General features: G+C 42.6%; 1 protein-coding gene across 4 annotated transcripts; it reads left to right on the forward strand.

Moving 5' to 3' along the window:
• Positions 1–501: 501 nt before the first annotated feature.
• On the forward strand, positions 502–22,594 carry LOC124135073 (ABC transporter G family member 21-like). 4 transcript variants are annotated; one of them, XM_046500263.2, is made up of 15 exons: positions 502–594; positions 6,405–6,608; positions 7,508–7,674; positions 7,816–7,921; positions 8,996–9,081; positions 10,036–10,197; positions 11,141–11,234; positions 11,835–11,913; positions 12,571–12,680; positions 14,669–14,913; positions 15,563–15,620; positions 16,508–16,722; positions 18,122–18,209; positions 19,383–19,497; positions 22,137–22,594. In XM_046500263.2, exons 2-15 carry the CDS (start codon positions 6,470–6,472, stop codon positions 22,351–22,353), a joined length of 1,881 nt encoding a protein of 626 aa, XP_046356219.2. In that variant the 5' UTR covers positions 502–594; positions 6,405–6,469; the 3' UTR covers positions 22,354–22,594. The 4 variants fall into 4 exon arrangements, with proteins under 4 accessions (XP_046356219.2, XP_046356223.2, XP_046356222.2 ...); XM_046500267.2 differs by lacking the exon at positions 19,383–19,497 and having other exon boundaries at positions 22,137–22,306; XM_046500266.2 differs by lacking the exon at positions 6,405–6,608 and having other exon boundaries at positions 524–594.
• Positions 22,595–27,937: the final 5,343 nt, after the last annotated feature.

Here is a 27,937-nt window from a genome sequence, read left to right on the forward strand (position 1 = left end):
TTCGGCAAGAGCGGAAAATGGACTTTTATAGTCAGTTAACGCCCTTTGCCCCGGGAAGTTGACCAGTAAAGTCAGCCGAACACACACACACACACACACACGCACGCACGCACGCACGCACGCACGCACGCACGCACACACGTCGCTATATAAGATCAATAATCTAAAACGCGACGTTAAACCCCATTTCACGTCACCTCACCAATGTCCATGAAAGGTTATATAATGCTCTTATCACATACATATGCTTATAGTGTCAAGCACCTTATCTCCAACGACAGACAGGCTAAACCGTGTTGAATCTCCTGCGCATTCATCAATCACACACTATCTCGACAGCTGTCGAATAAATTTGTAGAATACACAATGCTATTTGAATATTTAAGAGGCTTCCCTGTCTTTGCGAAACACACCCTCATTCTTCCCGTTTAAGCTTATCAACTTATGCATCATCCATCACCAGGGCCCGGTTAAAGTACTTTCCCGCCCCGATCAAACATAAAAACACTTCTGATCTGATGGGACGAAACTGACTTGAGTCACCCCATCAGTGATCGCCCTAAGGAAGGTTTGACACGTGAATTGATCAAACAGGTTAGTGCGTAATTCAATATTTTCGATTTGTTCACTGTTATTGGGTATTGGTGCTGGTGGAAATATAATACTCTTTTAACATATTTCTTTGATAATCTCATTCATCATATCAAGTATCATTTTCAAATACTATGTCTGAGGGAGGGCCTGTGTAGTTTGTGGTTATAAAGTGTTCGTTCAGATATATAGGGTTTTATTCCCTATTACCTTGTAAGTGAGTGAGTAATTTAGGTTCTACGACGCTTTTAGAAATATTCCGGCCTTATTGTGGCGTGAGACACCAGAATAAGGCCTCACACATTGAAGCCATGACGGCAATGAAACCCGGGTGTTCGGCGTGAAGAGCGAACACCTTAACCACTAGGCCACCCCACTGCCCCTTATAAATGTGAAGCCCGTTCCTGGTGGGACCGCCTCCGTGGTCTAGTGGTAGAGCGTCCGCCCGGAGAGCGGAAGGTCCGGGGTTCGATCCCCGGCCGCGTCATACCAAAAGACGTTAAAAGATGGTACTTGTTGTTACCCTGTCTGGCGCTCGGCATTAAGGGGCTAAAACAAGGACTGGTCGGCTCGGAGTCAGTATACTGTGTCTGAGTGGGGTATTCATGTTAAACTGCGGCATGGTATCTCAGTGAGCTAGCACTATAAATCGGCATCAGTCCGGACAAGTACAAGCAGCCACACAAACACACACACGTACATGCACGTCGCTATATAAGTGCAATAATCTTGGACGCGACGTTAAACCCCATTTCACCTCACCTCACTGGAGTGGCTGGAATATCGTGAAGAGATTCTCTGGACTGTTTTCCTTTTTGTGTATGAAGAGATAATCCTACAAAGCAAACATATTTCTTATCAGAATATACTTGAGAGATGGCTTTAATTGTTTGTTGCTTGACGCCGCATTCAGCAATATTCCAGCTACAGGACGACGGTCGAGTGTGGACCAGACAATCAAGTGATAGAGCATCGATCCATCATAAGCGTCAATCTAAGCAATTAGGATACGATGCCATTCATCAACCAAGTCAGAGAGTCTGACCGCCTCATCCCGTAAGTCGCCTCTTGCGGCAAGCATGGGTTGCTGAAGACCAATTCTAGCCCGGATCTTCTATACAACATCACACCCAATATGGCCAATCGCTTCCTTTCTGTGTCGAGATATTAGAGTAAGTTTTAAGTGGGGAGATTTAATATGAACAAGAATTTTGTACAAAGCCAATACATGTACAAAACAAACGACTAACAATGAATGTAACTCCTTTGGCCCTTTCGACTTGTGCTATGTAAAAGCTCCGCAAAAAATGGCTATGCAAATGAGCTATGACGTATTTACAAAATTTCCTCGGGGTGTTATGAAAGGTTAAAGTTTTTAGTCTCTTAAAATCATCCCATACATAACTGATATCATGATAAAATTAGTTTGTTTAAATGTAATAAATACATATCAAGATGGTATGATGTTGACTTCATTTAGCAGGATATTAATGAATCGTGATAGATTTTTATGTGTTTTCTAGTATTGTTGAGATGCTCTAGTTTAAAAAAATGAAAAAGATATAGAGGCGACGAACCGTGTCTTGCTTTGAGTTCTGAACAAATAGTTAAGTTGTGATCGCACTGTTGATAGAAATTGTAAAAGTTTAGTTATATACAAGTAAATATAGTGAAACCCGTTAATCTGGACTATAGCGTGCCCACTGAAATCGTCCTGATTAGCAAGTTTCCAGGTTAACAAATCCTAAATTTTAGTAACGAAGTGACAAATTGTGTGAGTGGCGGGTGCTACCTGTAGGTACATGATAAGGACATGTTTGCACTTTTCGCGAACACCTGGTGTCATCACTGATTTTCAATGATCCATTTTTGTCTTTTCTACCCAAATGGAATCTATTTCGGCGGACGATTTTTCGCGACTGTTCATTCTCTGGCCTTGATTGACGCCTTGAAGATTTCTTATGAATTGATTATGGAAGGGTCTATATCATAAGCATGTAGTGCATGTTAAATAGTGAAAAGAGTTGCCGAAAAGGTGATCGTATCCTGCCCCACCTGTGGGACCCGTCAAAAACACACGCCACGGCAAGTCAACTGTTCCCCTGGAGAAAAGCACGGGAACATATGGTTCAAGTCAAAATAGGGCATTGCATCCAACATCATTTTTGTCACGGATGCTTCAGATTTGGAAATGTCCTCCACATGTCTGCCATAAAACGTTTTGAAAACTTTACTGAGGCCTTGAATGTTGTAACTCATCTAAAGAAATATGTTAGCGGAATAAAAAAAAGTATGTATAAATCGTTGGGTGAAGGGGAATTTCACTTTGTACGTTTTTGATGAAAGTGTAGCTTTTAAATTCAGTGAACATTCTTCACATCAACAAAAGTGTCAGCATATGTGAAATGTTTGTATGTGTTTTTATAAAGAAATATCTCTTCCAAAAACTGCTTGTGTGTGTGTGTGCGTGTGCGTGTGCGTGTGCGTGCGCGTGCGTGTGCGTGCGCGTGCGTGAAGGAGCTTGAAATTAGCAGTGGGTTCGTTATTCGTTTTTTGAATAACGAAAAACAAGCCAGCGCGGGGTTCGTTATTTTGTCAAATACACTGAAACTAATTTAATATGACAACAGGTTCGTCTTACATCATAATCCAAACGCTGTTTAGTTATTCAGTACTTTGGAATAACGAAAAACAAATCAGCACCGGGTTCGTTATTCAGACTTGGTATAACAAATATAAGATACCATATTTCCAGTGGGTTCTTTCGTTATTCGTTTTTCGAATACCAAAAAACAAGCCAGCACCGGGTTCGTTATTCAAAGGCTGTATATTAAACAACTACAGTAATTTTGTCAAATACACTGAAACTCATTTGATATATGACAGCAGATTCATCTTCCATGTCCAAAAGCTGTTTAGTTTTTCAGTGCTTTTGAATAACGAAAAACTAAACTGCAGCATTTTAGTTTTCAGTTCTTGTCCAACAAATTGACAAATGTGAGGTAGTCTAATCTATGTTCAAGCAGTTTTTAGTTACTAAGTGCTGTCCAGCAACTGGAATCTAAACAGCACCATTCATCTTTAATCAATAACACTATTCAGTCGGATTCTTTCCGGCAGTTTATGGATGAATAATAACGAACTAAAAGGGGATAGATCAAACTGTACTCAATTTATTTGTAGGAAAGGGTTACAATACTACTTACACTCGTGTATGATAATTATCATAACAGTTAAAATAAATGTAGTGAGTTACCCAGACAGTATTTTCTATAAAATGCCGTTCGTCAGATAGCAGTTATGTTCATTTTATAGGTACATTTGCTGTGGACAGAAAGTTATATATGTCACATTGCAAAACTGATCCATCTGACTGCTATAATACTAAATGGCAATGTATCTATACAGACAATGTACACTTATGTTTACTGAAGTCTTGAACTCTACTGAACTATATTCTAAGTTTACTGCACTATGCAAGTGGTTGTCTAGAACTGTGCAAACAAACGTGAGGTTAACTTGTCACCTATATGATGAATACAATCTTGGGATCCACTCCAGGTCGTAGTCAACGATCAAAGTTACAAACCCAAACAAATCTTATGTCATAGTATCAGACATTCGGAGAGTAGTAAGACATCTTACTGCAGCTGTTGGATATGTCACCACCATTAACTGACCAGTCATGTAATTCATGAAAACATGGATACATTGTAAGACTGGGTGATGATGGCCCCTGACCAGAAACGGTTTTTTTCTGTGGGAACGCATGTATGGGGTGTGGTTGGAGAAAGCGATACAGTGACAGGGTCTATGAGCAGATGCCACACTCATTATACAATTAGATTTTCCTATATTTGTTTATTTGTCCTAAAATACAGTCAATATTTAATGAGGGCTGCTTCTGCAAAGGTTTTCCCACAATATAAGTCTTTATTGTAAATAAGTACATAAAATAAAAACAGTAGCAGATTCTTTATTCAATTTATTTATATATTTTCTTGGACATTAACTGAATAACGAACCCGGTGCTGGTTAGTTTTCCTTATTCAAAAGTACTGAATAGCTGGGAGGTAGACTATAGACTATCTTATATTTAATAGAATTGTTGGAAATAACCTGAATAACGAACCCGGTACTGGTTTGTTTTTTGTAATTCAAAAGTACTGAATAACTAAACAGCTTTTGGATGATGATGTAAGACGAACCTGTTGTCTTATATTAAATTAGTTTCAGTGTATTTGACAACATTAGTGTAGTTGTTTAATATACAGCCTTTGAATAACGAACCCTGTGCTGGCTTGTTTTTCGTTATTCGGAAAACGAATAACGAATAACGAACCCGCTGCTAACTTCAGGCCCCTGGCTGCTTGTACTACAGTCCTGACTGATGTCGATTTGTCGTGCAAGCTCACCGAGATGCAATGGCGCAGTTTAACATGAATACCCCAATCAGACACTGACTCCGAGCCGACAAGTCCTTGTTTTAGCCCCTTTAGCCCCGAGCGCCAGACAGGGTAACATCAAGTACCATCTTTAAACGTCTTTCGGTATGACGAGGCCGGGGATCGAACACCGGACCTTCCGCTCTCCGGGCGAACGCTCTACCACTGGACCACGGAGGCGGTCGGGCATGTTGGATGTTCTGAAAAATAATGTATTGTAGGTAAACAAATCTATTTGAAAACTCAACTCAAACTGATGTGTTCTGAAGCGCTGATTGAAACAAGACACCGTCTCAAACATAAATCCCATGGCTTCTTGGAATGCATTGTAAGCATTATGGGCGGGTGACTGGGTGAGTTGAGCTTTTCACCTCTTTGAAAAGCATTTCAGTTATATCACCACGTGACAACTCAAACGGCCAAGGGTATGGTGCAAACAAACCAAAAAATCAGGGCGAATCTGGGTTTCGAACTCACGATCACTGTATTCTGGCTCGCGTAAGGGACGCAACTTAGACGTGTTAGACAACTGGGCCGCCCGTGAACCCACATTTGGCTGATCTATGCGTAGTCTTACCCTTACGTGCATCGATGCTCATACTATCGATCACAAGTTTGTGTACCCCAGGGCTAACTGACATCACACACGACGTGATAATTATCTTTGTTTGTCGTTTGATGCCGCACACAGCGATATTTCAGCTATATGAAGGCGGTCTGTAAATAGTCGAGTCTGGACCATACAATCCAGTGATTGACATCATGAGCATCGATCCACGCAATTGGGATACGATGACATGCATCAGCCAAGTCAGCGAGCCTGACCATCCGATCTCATTAGTCGCCTCCTCTTACGACAAGCATAGTTGCCTTTTACCTCAAGCATGGGTTGCTGAAGACCTCTTCTACCCCGGATCTTTACATTATGGAGTCTGTGACGTTAACATCATGCAAATAATGAATTGTTTGATGGGCATTACTTAGAAGTTGACTTGACAACGGTATAAGGATTGATACCGAAACGTCGCCTTTACAGTAAATAAAGAAGTTGTTATCCATAAATTATGTTTACTTTGTCAAGATGACAGAAGTTGTTCGACTGTTACTTCGCTTCGGAAATAGTCGATGGAAACTGAAAAGTTACTGGGTATTTTGGAACCCGCTCGATCTCTACAGTAACGATAGGCTATTCAGTGATTTAGATTTCGTCGGCCTACCCACATTGTCGTGCATTTGATCGTTGTTGTGTCTGCACATCCAACTGAACCGTCTCAGGTCTTTCTCAATTTTTATCTTTTCACAATTTGTCAGTACTGGTACCTTTCAGTTCTTTTCTCTCTCACTTCTGTATGCCTACTTTGTCAACAGGTCGATCGACAACGGTTGGGTGTCATGTTTAGGAGGGACGAGTAGAGTTATTTAATACAGACACGATGTTCTCACGACGGCCGCCCGGTAAAAAAGAACTGGTGTTCCGGGAGCTCTCTGTCAACAGAGGCGACAGTCCTGCTGTAAATCAAGTTCATGGACGTGTGAGGCCCGGGGAGCTCATGGCGGTTCTTGGTCTTAGCGGTATTTCTCACTGATATGTCAACATACAGGTTGACAATGAGGCAACCATGTCTTTGTTACATGCACTGGAAGACGTATACGCTTTTTGTGGGCAATGCATGCATTGAAACATATAAGAAGCTTCATGCTGCTATTATAGGGGGTAGATAAGAATAAGTAATTATTTAAGAAATAAACGGCGAGTGGGAGTTGTTTATCGTATAATAAAACACTGTAGGGAGAATAAACCATGAGGGGCAGTGTTTTATTATACGATAAACAACCCCCACTCGTCGTTTATTTCTTAAATAATTACTCTTAAATATTCATTTCTCAAATACATTATGTTAATTAATTATCCATCGATACCAGGTGAGGTGAGGTGAAATGGGGTTTAACGTCGCGTCCAAGATTATTGCGCTTATCTAGCGACGTGCATGTACGTGTGTGTGTTTGTGTGGCTGCTTGTACTAGTCCGGACTGATGCCGATTTATAGTGCTAGTGCTGAGATACCATGCCGCAGTTTAACATGAATACCCCGCTCAGACACAGAATACTGACTCCGAGCCGACCAGTCCTTGTTTTAGCCCCTTAATGCCGAGCGCCAGACAGGGTAACAACAAGTACCATCTTTTAACGTCTTTTGGTTTGACGCGGTCGGGGATCGAACCCCGGACCTTCCGCTCTCCAGGCGGACGCTCTACCACTAGACAACGGAGGGGGTCCCCAATCGATACTAAGCACGACAACCCTAAATGCATTTCTGTGTTGTTAGGCCGATATATTTTCCGAAAATGTAAGTTTTGAAGTCTGAAGGCCAATCACTAGTACCATAATTTATAATGATGTTTGTTTAAAACATCCTGTGAATGCAATTCAAACCTTCAACTGTTCTCTTAATTTTTTTTATCTTAACCAGGTTGTGGCAAAACCTCTTTGATGTACGCCTTGGGGGGAAGAGTACCTATCACTTCCGGTCAAATCCACCTCGGAGGTGACCCGCTTGGAAGCAGACGACAGGAGCTCGCCATAGTTGCAGCAGACGACATCTTTCTTCCTTTGTTGACAGTCAAGGAAACTGTGCAGGTTGGTTGGAGTTGGCAACCGGACGCTTCACGCAGAAAATCTTTGAAGATAAGTTAGCCCCTGATCAAAAAGTAGTCCAAGCATCAATGCGTTTGCCATATAAAAACCCCACTAACATTAAAAACATGTACATATTTTCAGTATGACGCGTCCCTACGTTTACCGTCGTTGATGTCGCCGTCTGAAAGGGATGAGAGAGCCGACAAAGTTATTGAGTTCTTCGGACTCAAGCAATACATTGTCTTAGGTAAATGGTCACAGAACTGTCGAATGGAATACATACTATTAGCCTTCTTTGAAAGAATAAGGAATTATTGTAGAAGAAACAGATGTTTAAAGCACTGGTTGTTACTCCCTTTATATTAAGTGGGGGGCACGGGTGGCCCAGTCGTCTAAGGCGCATGATTCGCTGTGCAGAGTTGCGACCCTTTGGCACGCCAGAAACCTATGACTGTGGGTTCGAATCCCGGTTCGCCCCGATTATGTTTCTAGGTTTGTCAGCACCATGCCCGTGCTCGTGGGTTTCACCGAAGTGGTAAACGTCTAAAACCTGCATCACTTCGGACTTTCCTCCCACATTAAGCTGACACGCCGTGATATAACTGGAATACTGTTAAATGCGGCGTTAAACTAAACTCACTCACTCACTTATATTAAGTGACCATGCAGACCGGGCTCGGTTTCACAAAGCGGCCTTAGCGCAGCAGCTATATTTGGTCAATGTTAAAGTCAGGTACTTGTCTCAGTGCTAAGATCGTTCTGTGCATGTAAGCCAAGGACGGTGTTGCGCAAAGTTGTCTCAGCTCCAAGACGACTGTAAACCCAAAAATTAAACGTACGCTTACGACAGTCCTGGAGCTAAATTCGATTTGTGAAACGGAGCCTTTCTGATGCCTCTGCATGGGCTCTTTCAACATGTTGTTTGTTTGATGTTTAACGCCGCGCACAGCAATATTCCAGCTATAAGACGGCGGTCTGTAAATAATCGAGTCTGGACCTGACAATCCAGTGATTGATATCATGAGCATCGATCCGTGCAATTGGGATACGATGACATGCATCAACCAAGTCAGCGAGCCTGACCACCCGATCCCGTATAGTCGCCTCTTACGACATGCATAGTCGCCTTTTACCTCAAGCACGGGTTGCTGAAGACCTATTCTAATCCGGATCTTCACGGGTCACTTTCAACATGTAGGCCTATTTACACGTATTGACTACGCAGTATATAAACATAATATGAAAGTGTATGTGTTAATTTCAGTGTCAATCATGTCATATAGTGTTCTGATATATGATTGAAGTATTGGTCTGTCCACAGGTGCGCAATTCACATCACCAATGGTAAAACGGCGTCTCAGCTTAGCGTGTGAGATGTTGACTGATCCGTCTGTCCTGCTGGTAGATGTAAGCTTCTGATCCAGAATATACGGTTCTGCTTCCAGTCATGCAGAGTGGGGGGCACGGGTGGCCCAGTCGTCTAAGGCGCCGCGATTCGCTGTGCAGAGTTGCGTCCCTTGGGCACGCCAGAAACCTATGATTGTGGGTTCGAATCCCGGTTCGCCCCGATTATGTTTCAAGGTTTGTCAGCACCATACCCGTGCTCGTGGGTTTCACCGAAGTGGTAAACGTCTGAGACCTGCATCACTTCGGGCTTTCCTCCCACATTAAGCTGACACGCCGCGATATAACTGGAATACTGTTAAAAGGTGCGTTAAACCCAACCCACTCACTCATGCATAGTGACTGTCAACATTTTTTCTCTCAAAGTAATGCTTTGTATTGATATTTATTTATCAGTCAGGTGAAGTCTTAGAGTGTCGGAAATATCTTTAAATTTGAATTCATGGCATATCAAGGTCATTAAGGCTGTGAAGCAAGCCTACTACAGTAAACTACGTTTATAACGAACACGCATATAACGAGCTTCCGGATACAACGAACTGTTTCTTGACCCCGTCCATTTTATGTGTATATGTTGTACATATGCTTATAACGAACTACGGTTATAATGAATTAAAATTAATGGTCCATTTAAGTTCGTTTTAACTGTAATTTATTGTATACCGTTTCAACATTCGAATACTAATTATCGGAAAACATAACATTTGTAACACACTAAGGATATGTCCTCTCAGCTTTGTTAGTACACATGTACACAACCGACATATACTACTCAAATCGGGTGAAGTTAAGGAACACCCGATTCTTTCATATGACTAAAGTAAATATGTCATGTCATGACCCGATTCTTTCATATGACTATAGTTAATCTGTCATGTCATGACAGAATAGCTATAGTCATATGAATGAATCAGGTGTTCTTGCACCGCTTATGAGAATTATATATTGACGTTTCAGGAGCCTTTTTCTGGGCTAAGTTTTGAGGAATCCATACGTCTTACGAGAAATCTGAAATATTTAGCAGAAAGCTTGGACAAGATTGTTGTCATAGCAACCGAGAGCGTTAGCAGCGCTATATACCAGATGTGTTCCAAAGTGATCTTCCTGTATGCAGGCGAGGTATGTATTCATCCTTTTGAGGGGTTTGGATATATTTGTTTATTTGTTCATCAGTCAACGTATTCATTCATCAGTTCTCGTTGGTAAATATGTGGGACAACGAGCCTGCCCGCGCCTTATTGCCCTTAAGCTTCCTTTTGCACGGCCAACACCCCTCACCCCACACACCCGTCTCCCCACACATCCGTCACCCCACCCACCAGTCACCCCTCACCCTACACACCTGTCTTCCCAAACACCCGTCACCCCACCCACCCATCACCCCACCAACCTGTCTTCCCAACCACCCGTCACCCCACAGACCTGTTTTCCAAACCACCTGTCACACCACACACCTGTCACCCCTCACTGTTGTCACCCCACAGACCCGTCAACCAAAACACCTGTCTTCCCAACCACCCGTCACCCTTCACACCTAACACCCGTCACCCCACACACCCGTCTTCCTAATGTCACCCCACACACCCGTCACCCCACAGACCTGTTTTCCAAACCACCTGTCACACCACAAACCTGTCACCCCTCACTGTTGTCACCCCACAGACCCGTCAACCAAAACACCTGTCTTCCCAACCACCCGTCACCCTTCACACCTAACACCCGTCACCCCACACACCCGTCTTCCTAATGTCACCCCACACACCCGTCACCCCAGACACCCTTCTCCCCTCACACCAGGGTTTCCAACCACCTAACAAACCTGTCTTCCCAACCATCTGCCACCACAGACACCCGTCACCCCAGACACCCTTCACCCCAAACTCCCGTCACCCCAGACACCCTTCACCCCTCACACCAGGGTTTCCAACCACCTGCCACCCCACACATCTTTTGCTTCATTAAGTGAAACAATTTAATGACTCTAAATCTGTCTGTCTGTACTGGTTCAACTATATGATGACAGTAACTACATCGTATGGACTGTATGATGCTGTCCTTGAAGGTGGTGTATTCTGGGGAGACATCTATGTTGACGGAACAACTACAGGCAGTCGACATTACATGCCCAGTCAACACCAACATGGCGGATTTCGTATGTAAGTGAAGACCAGATGTACTCTTCAATACAACGTACACCGCTTCCACTCCACTGGATGCAGTCATGGGAATATATGCTTACAGTGAGATGTATACAGTCAAAACAAACAACCTATACCTCTTGACAAGGCTTGACTCTTCATTGCCACTATCCAAATGATGATGATGGTGATGATGATGATGATGATTATGACAACAACAAAAATTACAACAATAATAATCATAATAATAATTAATTCCATTTATAATGCGCCAAATTCCTCCCAATAAATGCTAATGGTCCTACATATTTACATTGCATTACCCCAGTGGATCAGTGTACACTCAATTTTCTTTCTCGTCTCCCTGGGAAGTATACGCGGTATACATGGTATGTAAAACGTGAATGGCACATGTTTGTAGACAAATGACAAACCAATCTCTGTAACTGACATTCTGCTCAAAGCTGCTCTAATCCTAACTCATTCAGAATTCAGGCGTATGTTGTATTAATATCATTGTGTCCATGTCCACAGTGGTATAGCGGATTTTAAGATGTTTAAAAAGACAAAAAAAGAAAAATCTGAATTACGCTTGACAAATCATCACTTATTTTTCAGTAGAACTCATTACAAGCGAGGATCATAGTGATGACACCAGTCGCCTCAGAATATTTATCAAGGCAGTTCGGCAATGGAAGTAAGTATTCCAGTTGTTGAGAATGTTAGAAAGATTAGAGAGTTTTTATGTAACAATCCATTGTGTACCGACCGGCTAGCAATGTAAAGACTTGCAAACTGAAATAGTGAGTGAGTGAGTTGGGTTTAACGCTGTTTTGAACAGCATTCCAGTTACACGACGGCGTGAGCTTCATCTACATGGAGGAAAGTCCGAAGTGGCGTAGGTTTTTCACTGTTACCACTTTGGCGAAACCCACGAGCACGGGTAGTTGCTGACAAACCTAGAAACATCATCGCGGCGAACCGGGATTCGAACCCACAAACGCTGGAATAGAAATTAACTACGCCTATTTCATGTTTCCTTGACAACATATGACTTAAGAACTTATTCGATATGTGACGTTTCAGAATTTGTCTTCATGACGTTAACATTTGATTTCAGTTTTGGCCGATTTTATCACCCTGCTCTGAACTAATTATGTAAATATCTTTTTTTACGTTATTAACGTGCCATAAAATAACAAGCAATAAATGCGTAGAGTGACAATAAAATCCTATGGGTAGGTAGTGGTTGTATTCTATGAACAGATGGATTCAAATCGGAACTGGTCGACGGATTTCTTTATCGAACCCAAGATTACAGGTCACACTTGACGTGACCACGTTCCATTTACAGAGACCACTGTGGAGACGTAGTGCATAACGGCATGGAATGTCTCAAAACATCGCTCACTGTCGGAGAGGCCAGGACACGCTTAAAGAACAGCATCCATGCCAGGGATAAAGGTGAGTGAGTGAGTGAGTGGGTGGTTGGGTGGTTGGTTGGGTGGGTGGGTGGGTGAGTGAGTGAGTGAGTGGGTAGGTGAGGTGAGGTGAGGTGAAATTGGGTTTAACGTCGCGTCCAAGATTATTGCACTTATATAGCGACGTGCGACGTGTATGTGTGTGTGTGGCTGCTTGTACTAGTCCGGACTGATGCCGATTTATAGTGCTAGCTGACTGAGATACCATGCCGCAGTTTAACATGAATACCCCACTCAGACACAGTATACTGACTCCGAGCCGACCAGTCCTTGTTTTAGCCCCTTAATGCCGAGCGCCAGACAGGGTAACAACAAGTACCATCTTTTAACGTCTTTTTGTATGACGCGGCCCGGGATCGAACCCTGGACCTTCCGCTCTCCAGGCGGACGCTCTACCACAAGACCACGGAGGCGGTCAGTGGGTAGGTGGGTGAGTGGTAGGGTGGGTGAGTGAGTGAGTGAGTGAGTGAGTGGGTGTGTGGGTGTGTGGGTGTGTGGTTGAGTGAGTGGGTGGGTGAGTGAGTGAGTGGGTGAGTTGGTGAGTGAGTGAGTGAGTGAGTGAGTGGTTGAGTGAGTGAGTGAGTGGGTGAGTGAGTGAGTGAATGGGTTGGTGAGTGAGTGACCGGGTGGGTGGGTTAGTGAGTGAGTGAGTGAATGGGTAAGTGAGTGAGTGAGTGGGTGGGTTGTTGAGTGAGTGAATGAGTGAGTGAGTGGGTTAGTCGGTGAGTGAGTAAGTGGGTGAGTGAGTGAGTGAGTGAGTGAGTGAGTGAGTGAGTGGGTGGGTGGGTGGGTGAGTGAGTGAGTGGGTGGGTGGGTGAGTGAGTGAGTGAGTGGTTGAGTGAGTGGGTGAGTGAGTGAGTGAATGGGTTGGTGAGTGAGTGAGTGGGTGGGTGGGTTAGTGAGTGAGTGAGTGAGTGAGTGAATGGGTTAGTGAGTGAGTGAGTGGGTGGATGGTTGAGTGAGTTGGTTAGTCGGTGAGTGAGTAAGTGGGTGAGTGAGTGAGTGAGTGAGTGAGTGAGTGGGTGGATGGGTGAATGAATGAATGAGTGAGTGAGTGGGTTAGTGAGTGAGTGAGTAAGTGAGTGAGTGAGTTATGGGTAGTTGGTTGGTTGGGTGAGTGGGTGGGTGGTTTGGCGGGTAAGTGAGTGAGTGAGGGATTAGAGGTGAAGATCAGACGAACCTAAAACGGTTAAGGTAGCAATCAAATCATGTGACACAACACAGTAATCATGACATGTTTAAAGTAACAATGTTATCATTTGTCGTTTGATATTTCTTGTTACACAATTGTTACGAACTGCCGGGCAATAGAAAGAATACACCCATGTTTCATGGTGGCAAAAAAATGAAACAAACAAGACCTGGTTATTCGATGGTGATGTATTTGATACAAGTATTATAGTTGTGTTTTGGACCGGAAATTTGCAGTGCAGTTTATGTTTTCCTTCGCCCTACAGTTTGCAGACAGAGATAAATCTTGAATGCCAAAAATGCCATATAACTCATGATTATCTTATCGTGACAACGTCTACATTATTTCTAACGACGATTCTGAAATTTTGTTTAATTCCTTATCCAGGACCTACAAATTCGGACCGCCTCCGTGGTCTAGTGGTAGAGCGTCTGCCCGTAGAGCGGAAGGTCCGGGGTTCGATCCCCGGCTGCGTCATAAGAAAAGACGTTAAAAGATGGTACTTGTTCTTACCCTGCCTGGCGTTAAGGGGCTACTGTGTCTGAATTGGGAATTCATGTTAAACTGTTGCATGGCATCTCACTGGGATGACACTATAAAATCGACATTAATCCGGAATAGTACAAGCAGTCACACACACACACACACACACACACATGCATGCACGTCGCTATATAAGAGCAATTATCGTAAACCCCATTTCATTTCACCTCACCTCACCTTCTCCAAATTCGTGAGTGTTTGTACAAAAGGAAGTTAATATATGTTATCTATTTCAGATGAAATATCCCTCATGATAGACTCAAAACCAACCGACACGTCAGAGCAACACCGGAATCAAACACGTCCGACGTCATTTTGGAATCAGCTGTCTACGCTGACGTCACGCAACTTCCGGAATGCGCGACGTCGGATTTTAAACCCAATCAGCATCCTCCAGAATACCTACATTCTGGTGGTTTGTGTCCTTATATGGTGGCGACCAGAGAGGGTAGAAAGCAAGGTCATGGACAGGATGGGGCTGGTGAATGAAACTGTTATATGGAGAACATTTATGCGTTGATAAATATAAAACAATGTTTGTTGTTCAACGCCACACTCAGCAATATTACAGCTATATGAAGGCGGTCTGTAAATAATCGAGTCTGGACCAGACAATCTATGGCCAGTGATTGGAACCGTGAGCATCAATCCACGCAAATTCATTCAGTCAACCAAGTCTCCGAGTCTGACCATCCGATCCATGTTTGATGGTGGCTGAAATGAAACAAACAACAAATGGTTATTCTGTAATAATTAAATTTTCGTTGTGTTCATGGAAATTCCTGCATTCTGATTAGCTGAATTGGTCACTTGTTATTGCATTCATTTCCCAATGAATGTAAAGAATTAAGCCACGCCCACCGCGGCGCACTACTTATATAAAAATACACAGTCAATCCTTAAATGAAGTATTTGATACGGGTATCATAGATGTGTTTTGGACTTAAGTTTGTAGTGTTCCGGCAACTGTTTTAGGCTAGTAACTTTTGTAGCGTTTGTAATTATTTCGTAAAATTCAATTTTCAAGTGTATACTTTCTTTTGCCCGACAGTTTGTATTCTTAGCGCGGAACCCCCACTGTTTGATCAGTTAAACGAAACTGCTATCGTCGCTTTGTTATTTGTTTTCAGTTTTTCTTTACGACTGTTCAATGGGCATTCTTTGCACTGCTCGATGCTGTGTTCACCTGTGAGTATGAAGTACAGCTGAGTTGGTACATAGACTTCATTTTTTATAGTCAGTTGAATATTATTTCAGGACCTTTAACAAAACCGTCATCATATATTGTACACGGTGTCATGCCTCACTAGCCACTTTCGTATCGAGGTGAATCTTTCTTCATTGATAATTTGGAATAAATTTAAAGTATTGCGAACAATCTATTTGAGAAGAGAAAAATAGATCTTTCTGTTCATTATCTTATTTATACCTTTTAACATTTAGAGAATATTTAAAAAAACATACGCATTTTGTTTCAACTGCTGACTTTATGTTCTTAAAATATTTGATAAGATCTATATAAGATACGTCCGGGAAACCTTGTGCCCTTCAGGCGCGCTACAAGCCTAGGATAATGTGTTTGGGGTCCTTTTCGCCCTGGTTACTTATCTAAGTTTGTCAGGACGATTCCCATGCTCGTGGGTTTCATGAAGACCTTCATCACTTCAGGCTTTCTTCCCACGTGAGGCTGACAGTGATATAACTGGAATACTGTTAAAAGCAGCGTCAAACCCAAATCACTCACTCACTATAAGCATCCGTGAAGCTCCGGGGAAGAATCCGGTCTTCAGCAACCAATGCTTGCTGTAAAAGGCGACTATGATTCTTTAAGAAGCAACTATTGGGATTGGGTGGTCAGGCTCGCTGACTTGGTTGATGCATGCCATCGTATCCAAAATTGCGATGTTCGATGTTCATGATGTCAATCACTGGATTGTCAGGTCCAGACTCGATTATTTACTGACCGGCGTCATATAGCCTGAAAATTAAGTGCAATGTTAAACAACAAACAAACAAACACTCACTCACTATAAGAATGTCCGTACACTAGATGCTAACTGTCTCCTGTATGCTAGTCCCTAAGGAGCTGAAGGTGGTGACGAGGGAGAGAGCCCAGGGCGTGTACGGAGTGACCGCCTACTGTCTCGCCAAGAGCATCAGCGAGTTGCCCCTCACAATACTCCAGCCTTGTGTATACATGTGCGTCATGTACTGGGTCGCCAACCTCAACAGCGTCACCGCCTTCGTCAAGTCCGTCGGCGTCGTCATCGCTGATGTCTATGCGGCACAGGTAACCAGTTTACTTATACTGATTCAACCTAAAATCCCCCAAACCATGATTTCTTGATCCGCCACATATACAGCTCCTGGGCCCACTTGCACAAAGCGATCTTAGCGCTAAGATGATCGTAACTCCAATACTTTAACATAGGCTTACTATAGTTGTAGTGCTAAGATCGCTTTGTGCAAGTGGGCCCTGCAGTATGTTGTGACCAGAATGTTTAGTATCTTTCTATTAAGGAAGAGAATTTATGGATGTCAACTTCTATATTATGAGGGGGGCGGTCGGGTAGCCTAGTGGTTAAAGCGTTCGCTTGTCACGCCGAAGACACGTGTTCGATTCCCGAAATGGGTACAATGTGTGAAGCCCATTTCTGGTGTCCCCCGCCGTGATATTGCTGGAATATTGCTAAAAGCGGCGTAAAACCATACTCACTCACTCACTATATTATGAGGAACACAACGTTTCGGAGTATATGCTTACTCCTTCATCATTCACCTGATGAAGGAGTAAGCATATACTCCGAAACGTTGTGTTGCTTATAATAAAGAAGTTGACATCCATAAATTCTCTTCCTTATGTGTTTCACTTCTAAATGCCTTACAAAGACCTATCTTTCTATTATTTAAAGACCTGTCGACGAGTGACAGTATAATAGCTGGTAATATTCAGACAGAGGTTTAAATTTAGTTGGAGAATATTAAAAAAGATTAAACGACACAGAATAAAAATGTGGGTACTACCTAGGTGTAGGCCTCAAAACCAATCAAGTATTGGCTTGAAAGTTCCCATGGTAACCGGTTTGCGAACGGCTGCTGTGGTTGTGTGAACACAAGAACCTTAATTTAAAATACATCCTGCATCACTTCGGTTTGTCCTCCCACATCAAGCTGACACGCCGTGACGTAACTGGAGTACTGTTCAAAGTAGCGTTAAACCCAGCTCACTCACTCACTCACTCACTCACTCGCTTAATTAATATTTTATCGGATTTATATCAGTGGTAAAATCAGAGCGACGATATCTGATATTACTATTTTCGAGAGGGATCGATATCTGAAACAACTACAGTAAACTACGGTTATAATGAACACGCTTATAACGAACTGACGGATATAACGAACTTACTTTTTTGGTCCCGACTATTTGCTGTAGTTATGATGTATATATGCTTATAACGAACTACGGTTATAACGACCAAAATTTGTAGTCCCTTTGAGTGCGTTATAACCGTAGTTTACCGTAGTTTACCGAGTGGGGAGATATTTGATATCACTGTTCGAATTCTCGAGAGCGGCAATATCAGTCCCCCGTCACTCGGGAGAGAGAGGTGATTTATCTCAAGACATTAACATATCTCATTGCCAGTTGTCTTATAACCCTAATTATCTCAACTTGTAATTTACAGAGTATTGGCCTGTTTCTTGGCACGGTGTTAAACCCGCCGTGGACTGTCACCGTGATGTCGCTGGGGCTGCTGTCCATGATGTTGCTCGGTACATACACACCATATTTCCACACGCATTGGGGGTGTTGAACTGAAATGGGGGTTAACGTCGCGTCCAAAACTGTTGCACACATGCACATATATAGCGACGTGCATGTACTAGTCCGGACTAATGCCGATTTTATAGTGCTGTCCCACTGAAATACCAGATTAACACGAATGCCCCAAGCAGACACAGTATACTGACTACGAGCCGACCATTCCACGATTTAACTCCTTAAGGCCAATCGCCAGGCAGGGTAAGAACACGTACCATATTTTAACGTCTTTTGGTATGACGCGGCCGGAGATGGAACCCCGAACTTCCGCTCTCCGGGCAGGCGCTCTACCAATAGACCACGGAGGCGGTACATAAAAAGGGGAGTAAATGTAACGCAACGCAACTGCCGAGCTGCTTTACATCCAGCAGCAGTAACTATAGACTATATGTGTATGTATATAATCATAATGTCATACAAGTGAGTGAGTGAGTGAGTATGGTTTTACACGGATTTTAGCAATATTCCAGCAATATCACGGCGGGGACACCAGAAATTGGCTTCACGTATTGTACCTATGTTGGGAATCGAACACGGACCTTCGATGTGACGAGCGAGCACTTTACCCACTAGACTACACCAGCGCCCTTTAATACTAACATAGTTATATATAAATAATAATTAAGTAATTAATAATTTGTCATAATTAAATAGAGCAAAAAGTATATTTATAAAGGGACAGTCGCCCCATGGATGTGCCCCAGTCCTGTGATCATGGCGGCGGTGGGGTAGCCGAGTGGTTAAAGAGTTTTCTCGTCACATGGAAGGCCCGGGTTCGATTCCCCACATTAGAACAATATGTGAACCCTATTGCTGGTGTCCCCCATCGTGGTATTGCTGCAATATTGCTAAAAGCGGCGTAAGAACCATACTCACTCACCCATTTGATCGTGGGTTCGAATCCCAGATTCGTCAAGATTATGATTCTTGGTTCGTCCGTGCCAAACCTTTGCTCGTCGGTTTCACGCGGTAAACGGCTTTGATCTGCATTACTTAGGCCGTGATATAACTGAGATACTGTTTAAAGGGCTTGAAATCACTATATTATGAGCGGAAGTGATTGAAACGTTCCCAACCCCAGGATACAGAATTGGGTGAGGTGATGTGTTGTGTTTCTGTGCTAGGTGGTGCGTTCAACACTCCCCCTCCGTGGCTGCAATGGGGGAAATATGCCTCTTTCTTCCACTATGGTCTCCAGTCCTTCATCTCTCTCGAATTCTCGGATGCCCAGCCTATAAGGTAAGGTGTTGAAATATTCCATATTTCAAAATGACGTATGAAGGTTACAAGTATAACATTTTTTTACCGAATAAAAGGTGAGCAGATTCTGTATGTACTGCATAAAGAAGTTGGAGATATTTTTTGTGGTATGTTTTGTTGTGAATACGCAGCACATAATTTCATAAAAAAATATCCCCCCACAAAACGGAGGGAGAACTACATAGTTCGAGGAGAGAGTGAGTAAGAATGTTTTTCGACGCTTTTAACAATATTCCATCAATATCACGGCAGGGACCAGTTGAGAGGAGGAAAGAGAATGTGAGTGGATGTTGTTTTTCGCCACATTATTAGTAATACTTCATCCCCGGCCGCGTCATACCAAAAGACGTTAGAAGATGGTACTTGTTGTAACCCTGTCTGGCGCTCGGCATTAAGGGGCTAAAACAAGGACTGGTCGGCTCGGAGTCAGTATACTGTGTCTGAGTGGGGTATTCATGTTAAACTGCGGCATGGTATCTCGGTGAGCTAGCACTATAAATCGGCATCAGTCCGGACTAGTACAAGCAGCCACACAAACACACACTCGTACATGCACGTCGCTATATAAGTGCAATAATCTTGGACGCGACGTTAAACCCCAATTCACCTCACCTCACCTAGTAATATTTCAACCAGGCGGTTTAGAAGCATTTTCGTCTTGGCCAGGCCAACCAGTTGTCCAAAGCATGTAGAACGACCCATACTTCGATGTACGATTGAAATATACTCAGGAAAGTCAAGCGTTGTAACCAGCGTTGCCTCTGGAGTCAGCCCCCGCCTCCGTGGTCTGGTGTCTGCCCGGGGCGGTTGGGTAGCCCAGTGGTTAAAGCGTTCGCTCGTCACGCCGAAGGCCCGGGTTCGATTCCCAAAATGGGAACAATGTGTGGAGCCCTTTTCTGTTGTCACCCGCCGTGATATTGCTGGAATTGTGCAACAACAAAAAAGGCGGCGTAAAACAATTCTCACTCGTGTCTGCCCGGAGAGTGGAAGGCCGGTGGTGAGATTCAATTATACGTCAAAATTTAAAAACCAAAAGAATCCTAACTTGAAGGCTCTGTTTAATATTTTCCCAACTTCCTCAACAATTATGATGTCTGATTTTACACCCAAACATTTACTTAACCTTTATATATTAATAGTCAATGCTTGCAAAATTAAGTATAACATCAGCTACGCACTACTTCTTATTGTATTAAACAATTGTAAGATAAGTTAAAAGAGACCCAACTCTGTTTTGTTAATATTGCTGCTAGGATCCATACAGGTTTTTAAATAATTTATTTAATCCATATGCAAGTATCTTGAAATTAACGCGAGCGTGAATTAAACGCGAAAAATGCGAGTGGTCTTTGCTCGCATTATTAAACATCACATTTATATCAACAATAAGACATTTTGGATATCAGAAATATCAACTTAGACATACGCTGAAAACAAACAACTATGTATTCCACACCACTGTTTATAGAGCAGCACTTGTAACAAGTATATAAACAATGTCATTCAAACACTAATTACATTCTGTCATTTGTCACTGCTGGGGTCAAGACAAGAGTTCTACACACTTATGTCATCACTGATCACACCTGCAAGTCCAGACAGACAGACGCCAGCCATGCATCACGTTGTCTTTGTTGTTTGCGACTGCGTCAAAGACCGACACGAGCCAGTGCGCATGTATTGTTTTAGCGGAAGTACTCTTCTCTGCGCTGATAAGCGGTGATATTTGGTGTGTGATTGGATTAATGTAAGGTTGGATTAAAGTGAGGATTCTCCTATAAATCTGACAGAGGACATTTTCTTTAGATATAAATCCATTGATGCTTGAGAGAATGCGGGTGTCGCATTCATGTTGAGTCGCATTTTTTGCTAGGGGCCAGCGGTCGCATTCTTTTGGAGACGCATTAATTTCACGATTTACGGTATATATTCCATTGGTTATAAACTCCCATTTGCCATAATTCTTTTTATGATTAACTGAATTATTCATCCCTTGCTTGTAAGACGTATATCAGCCCAAGTATATCATTTTAAGAACAAATTATAACCGTATATAACAAAAGCCAACTTTCTTAGCACAAATATATAATTTTTTTATTATATATCTGCTGAGATCGGAACAACTAGCCTGTGGTTACCTCCACGGGATGTAATATATTCCGCTTCTGGAAGTCCTGGTATGGTTTGAGTTGTGAGGGGTTTATTGTACATCTAAAATTTGGTGAAGACATCACGCATCTGAGAGTAATGTAAAATAATGTCTTGTGGTGTTACATCAAGCAAAGACCGGTGAAGATCTGTGGTAGAATAGGACTTCAGCAACCCATGCTTGCCGTGAAAGGCGACCATGCTTGTTGTAAGAGGCGAATAACGGGATCGGGTGGTCAGGCTCGCTGACTTGGTTGATGCATGTCATCGAATCCCACTTGCGTATATGGATGCTCATGATATTAACCACTGGATTGTCTGGTCTAGGCTCGATTATTTACAGACCGCCGTCATATAGCTGTTATATTGCTGAGTGCGGCGTTAAAAAAACAGAGTGGAGCAGAGTGGTGTTATATTTTTCAATACGTTATCCAAAGCCACTGAGAAACGCCATGTCCTTTTGTTGTTAGGTGTTCAGAGAACGGAAGCATGATAGCGCTGTGTGGGGTCGTGGATCTGGCTTCCAACACAACTTCAACACAGTTTCCGGCGGAAGTAGTACTGAGGATGAACAACATCGACTGGCCCGCCTGGGCCTACGTGTCAGTGCTTTTATCTGTTATGCTTATTATGAGGGTCCTGTGGTACATCGCCCTAAGGTTTTACAGGAAACCTGCGACATGGTAGACTCAGACCTTAACAACATGACTCCTGTTTTCCTTCATTTGTTTGTAATGTTATGTGCCCCCGTCCAGGTTCAGCGAAAGTTAATCATACCTTCAACCCGACTTATGCTCGATCGATGTGCGCTTCTTAAAATGTGAACATAATGTCATACGTGTATTTATGTACAGTGTTTAATCAGATAGAGAGAGGTCTTTTGTACATCGCATATGCAGCAATAAAACTTCACTTGATTTTAATCTTATCACGACGGGTGTTTTGTCATTCACAGAAGTCATATAGCCGGTAGCCCAAACCCTGAATTGGTGAAAGAAGATAGTTAAGTTAAGTACCAAGCGTGTTTTGGCGCGTGGTATTTGTGTACACGATTCAATAAACAAAAGAAATCCGTATATGATCTCTGGTAAGCGATACAAATTCTGAGCAGGGATTTTGGCTCGGAATCGAAAAATCACGATAATTTGAGCTTCTGAAGACGCTAGGTCTAAAAGTACGGCTTCTGATTTATTCATCTATGTCTCATTGTGTAGCTAAATGTATTGGCTTGAAATGAGTGTTAGTTTTACAGGGGTATTTACAGTGGATATTGTTGAATTCGACCTCGAACGAACTTAGTGTGTTGGCCTTGTTGCATCCCTTTCCTTTCATACTGTGTACTGACACTGGGTGTGACCACACATCTTGTAGCGGCTATTTTGACGTTACAAGCCTCTGCGATTAAGTATGACGTAGATGGAAACCGCTTTTATGAAACTCACTATCAGTGAAAATGTGCGTGAGGCATAGTGCCGAGTGCGATAGGCACATCAACTATTCGCCTGCAAACATACGGAGCATATGGTACAAGTATTGAATTGCATCAGATATCATTTGAAGAGCTTAGAGCTAAAAGGGGCCAAAATGCACTTTGGACCTTTTTGCATATTACTGCATAGATAACATCTTCCTGTAGAAAAAAATATTGTATGTTTTCATTGATGCGTTTTTGAAATATAGCTACTTAAAAGTCTATAAAAGGGTCAAAGTCAAGTTTCAAAAGGGCCAAAGTCACTTTGTTAGATTTTGGCCCTTTTAGCTCTCATTTCCGTGTGTGGTTGAGACTGGTTGTCTGAGAGAGATTTTGAAAGTTTGGAACCATATTATCATATTTCAACTATTTCAACAAAGTTGGCATTAGTTCAAATCATTTAAAAGTACTTCAATAGCATGTGTTTGTACTTTTTGTGGTAGTTTATCAACCTCACATGGTAAATCTCATGCAAATGCCTGAGGGTAAAAAAGGGTAAAAATACAGACACTGGCCCTTTCCACCCTCACAGAAATTAAAAACATAAATTTATTTCCTTTTTTGAATGTTTTTTATAACAACATTTATATCTCTGCTGTCAGAATGGGTTAATGTCTGGGAATTTATCGGTGAAAAAAAAGTTAATTAACATGCATAATATTATGCGTTGTCATCACTTTTCTCAAAACAGACTCCACATGACATTGGCCCTTATGGCTCTAAGCTCTCCATTTTGGTCACTGATGTGCCAAAATTTGGAAATGTCCTCTACAAGGCTACGAGAAAACGTTTTGAAAGCTTTACCAAGGTCTTGAATGTTGTAACCTTTGATCAAATAACCATTGAGCAAGAGTCGTATGGCGCTCTTTGAATTCTTCGATTGTACCTCACGAGTTGTGCAAAGTACACTCCAAAGGCTGGAACTGTTGGACGATTGCTCATCATTCATATACCTTAAGCTTCAGTTAAAGCCTTGGCAAAAATCTTTTTATGGCCGTTAGTCTGATTTTTTCAATCCAATGACATATGGTTAATGTGGACCTAGTAGTTGGGATCAACATATGTTTTTTGCGATAGCTTTACTTTTATCTTGAAATTGACCGTTGCACCTTTGCCATAGTGAAAGGAATGCAAAATGGAGTTTAACATCGCGTTCAAGATTATTGCGCTTATATAGCGACGTGCATGCACGTGTGTGTGGCTGCTTGAAATGCCGATTTTATGGTGCTCTCCAACCAACTGAGGTACCATGCCGCAGTTTATCATGAACATCTCTATTCAGACACAGTATACTGACTCGAGCCGAGGCTAGTGTAGACATAGTGTAAATGTACATTTGCCTGTGTTCTTGATACGCGAGTACAAAAATGAATGACATGACATTGTGTATTGAGTCCGATGCAACTCAAGGAGCGGAAGGGGGCACTGGTGGCACAGTCGTCAAGGCGCCGCGATTCGCTGTGCAGAGTTGCGTCCCTTGGCACGCCAGAAACCTATGATATGTGGGTTCGAATCCCGGTTCGCCCCGATTATGTTTCTAGGTTTGTCAGCACCATACCCATGCACGTGGGTTTCACCGAAGTGGTAAAAGTCTAAGACCTGCATCACTTCGGGCTTTCCTCCCACATTAAGCTGACACGCCGCGATATAACCATGATAACTGGAATACTGTTAAAAGGTGCGTTAAACCCAACTCACCCACTCACTCAAGGAGCGGAAAACACTCATCTTTTCACTAACACACGCAGTAGCATCACAGAAGAAAATAAGCTTAATAGTCTGTGCCTCGTAACGGTTGGTCATGCTTTCAGTAAATGCAAAAACTGTTCAAAGGAAAAGCGACTTGGCATGCTTGAAAGCAAGTTAAACAAACGAAAGCTTTCTTTGAAAGTATGTTGTTTAGCTTCCTCTTTAATCTCCTCTTTCAAAATACCTTTATGTGTCATAGATCACAAATATTTTATTGGGCATAACTGACAAGACATACCACCTACATGGGAACATTTTCAGAAGCTGGGTGTGGTTCCTGGTGAGGTAATCTAAAATCCAATTTCACAGAAAAAAATGTATTTTATTGTCTCAATTATGACTTTAATTCATAAAAACAAAAGACCTTGTAAGGTCTTCGGGCCCACATAACATACAACACAGAGGTAAGAACACAAGACGGTTACAATCGAAATCGGATCACGCGTCATAGTCCATGATTCCACGTGCAGCCACACACTACTGTTGGGGACCGTTGCGTTCGGGCGAAGCTGTCCAGTACCGGGAACAACCTTACAACCTGCATCGGAGCATTTTCAGGACTAGGACTGGGTCCAGGGCTGGTTTGCGCAAAACCTCTGTAAAAGACCAGGACCTGATCAAAGTCGGGGGTTTCTTTTTTTGTCTTTTATCATAATTGATAAAAAGGACCCATATGGGAGCATGTTTATCTCACTAATTATTTGATCTATATGTCAAATTCAACAGAAATCCGGTCCCGTGTTTCATGCATTGTTCACGCGTGGGTCACTCGTTGCACACGCGCTGCACACGCGAGTTCAACGGATGCTCAACCCATGTGCAATCCGTTAAGCATCCTTGGCACATGCGTGTTCCACGCGTTCTCAACGCGTGTAAGGGGAATGAACTTCTTGGCAGTAATGTATCTTTATTTTAGATGAGACTTACCCCATATATTATTTGTCAATTTCCCTCTCCTGCTACACCTTCCTGGGAGTGTTGGGGATTTTACGTGCGTTTCACCGACTTTATGCATATTTCGCACAGGCCATGCCATTTAGTGGATTTGCCAAGGAGGGTATTCCGAAAAGGAAGGGCAACCTGGGGGACTTTAGGGTTGCTTATTTAATTTGGGGTAATTTGGAATTTGAAGAATGCCGTGCTATAGGTAGGGGAACTAAGGGAGTGTTGTATGGCATGGGTTATTTTGGTTATTGGTTTTTAAGGGTTTGTGTTTTTAGGGCTTTAGATTGGTGATAGCATGATTTTGTAGTTTAATAGATGCGACCTCGTAGGTCTGTTTTAATTAGGAAAAATGCCTAGTGTTTTGAAGTTTTTAGGTCGTTTATTGGGTTTAGAAGAGACATTTGGTTGTTGCAAATTTATTGTGGACTTGTTGTTGGTTGTGTGTGCAGTGTAATAGTGCATGTTCAGGTGCTTATATTAGGTTACAGCGAGGGAATTTACCTGTTTGGTGTTTTCTGATTGTGTGTAGGTGAGAGTTAAGTTAAGTGTGTCCTCTCCGTATTTTGAATATTGCCCTGTCAGTGTTTTTGGATTTGTGAAGGTATTTTTTAAATGGCTTTTGGCGCACATGTTTTAGTCTACAGATTGATTTCTGACATTGGTTTTGCCACTTTTGGAAGATTTTACTCTTAGTGATACTGGTTATCTTGTTTTTAGTAATTGGTCGGTTGATGCTTATTTCTTCTAATTTTAGTGATGCTTTGGCTGCTTTGTCGGCGTGTTCGTTACCAAACACTCTGACGTGGGCAGGGGTCCATATGAACTCTATTTCTTTACCTAGATTGCGGAGTTTGTTGGCGTTTATGAGTTTCTGCTGAATTAATTTAGGTCGATATTTTTTGTGTTTTTGTTTTCAATAGCTTGGAGTCAGTCACTGAGTTAGGATTAGGTTTTTGGTTTCTTTTAAATTTGGGGTTTATAAAGAATAATTATATTAATATTGTATTATAGTGTCACCCGCTGTACATGTAAAATGACAAGGCAAGAAAGTAAAATCTCAGCGGCCGGCTAAAATATACAAAATATGATATTTTATACATATGCACATCACATTTAATAATAATTATGAAAATAGCATTCATATTGTCCCCCGTACAAGCATCCTATACACACACAACCACATCCATTCCCACATCCAGTCCTTCACTCACAGCAGCTTACTCAAACCACTCAAACACACCCGCCCATTCAAACACATCCAAACCCTGGTTGACAACTGCTCAATCACATCCGACCCCCCAGCCACACCGCCACTCAGTACCCTCACCCACACCTTATTCCTCAAACATACCCTCACCTGTAACCATTCCCGCATCCATACCAACTCTCTTATCTACATTATCTAACACGCCCTCACTCGCAACCACATCCTTTCTCGCTTCCACAAAAAGAAGAATCAACCACGTACAAAGACACAAACAAAGTAACATTCCACTGTCACCTATACACACTATCGACTAAACAACACACACACGCACGCACGCACGCACGCACGCACGCACGCACGCACGCACACACACACACACATACACATACAATTAAACCCGACAATACGAAACAAGCATACAGCACAATCTTACAGGCCAGTCATTCAACACAACTCGCAGCACCTCCATACAACATCCATACACACGACCGCCTCCGTGGTCTTGTGGTAGAGCGTCTGCCCGGAGAGCGGAAGGTCCGGGGTTCGATCCCCGGCCGCGTCATACCAAAAGACGTTAAAAGATGGTACTTGTTTTTACCCTGTCTGGCGCTCGGCATTAAGGGGTTAAAACAAGGACTGGTCGGCTCGGAGTCAGTATACTGTGTCTGAGTGGGGTATTCATGTTAAACTGCGGCATGGTATCTCAGTGAGTTAGCACTATAAATCGGCATCGGTCCGGACTAGTACAAGCAGCCACACAAACACACACACGTACATGCACGTCGCTATATAAGTGCAATAATCTTGGACGCGACGTTAAACCCAATTTCACCTCACCTCACCATACACACAGCAAAACAACAGTGAAAATGATAGGAATTATCACATGTATATAACTA

The sequence above is a fragment of the Haliotis rufescens genome, unplaced genomic scaffold (assembly GCF_023055435.1).
Source record: "Haliotis rufescens isolate VD_foot unplaced genomic scaffold, xgHalRufe1.0.p SCAF_10, whole genome shotgun sequence".
NCBI lineage: Eukaryota > Metazoa > Mollusca > Gastropoda > Lepetellida > Haliotidae > Haliotis > Haliotis rufescens.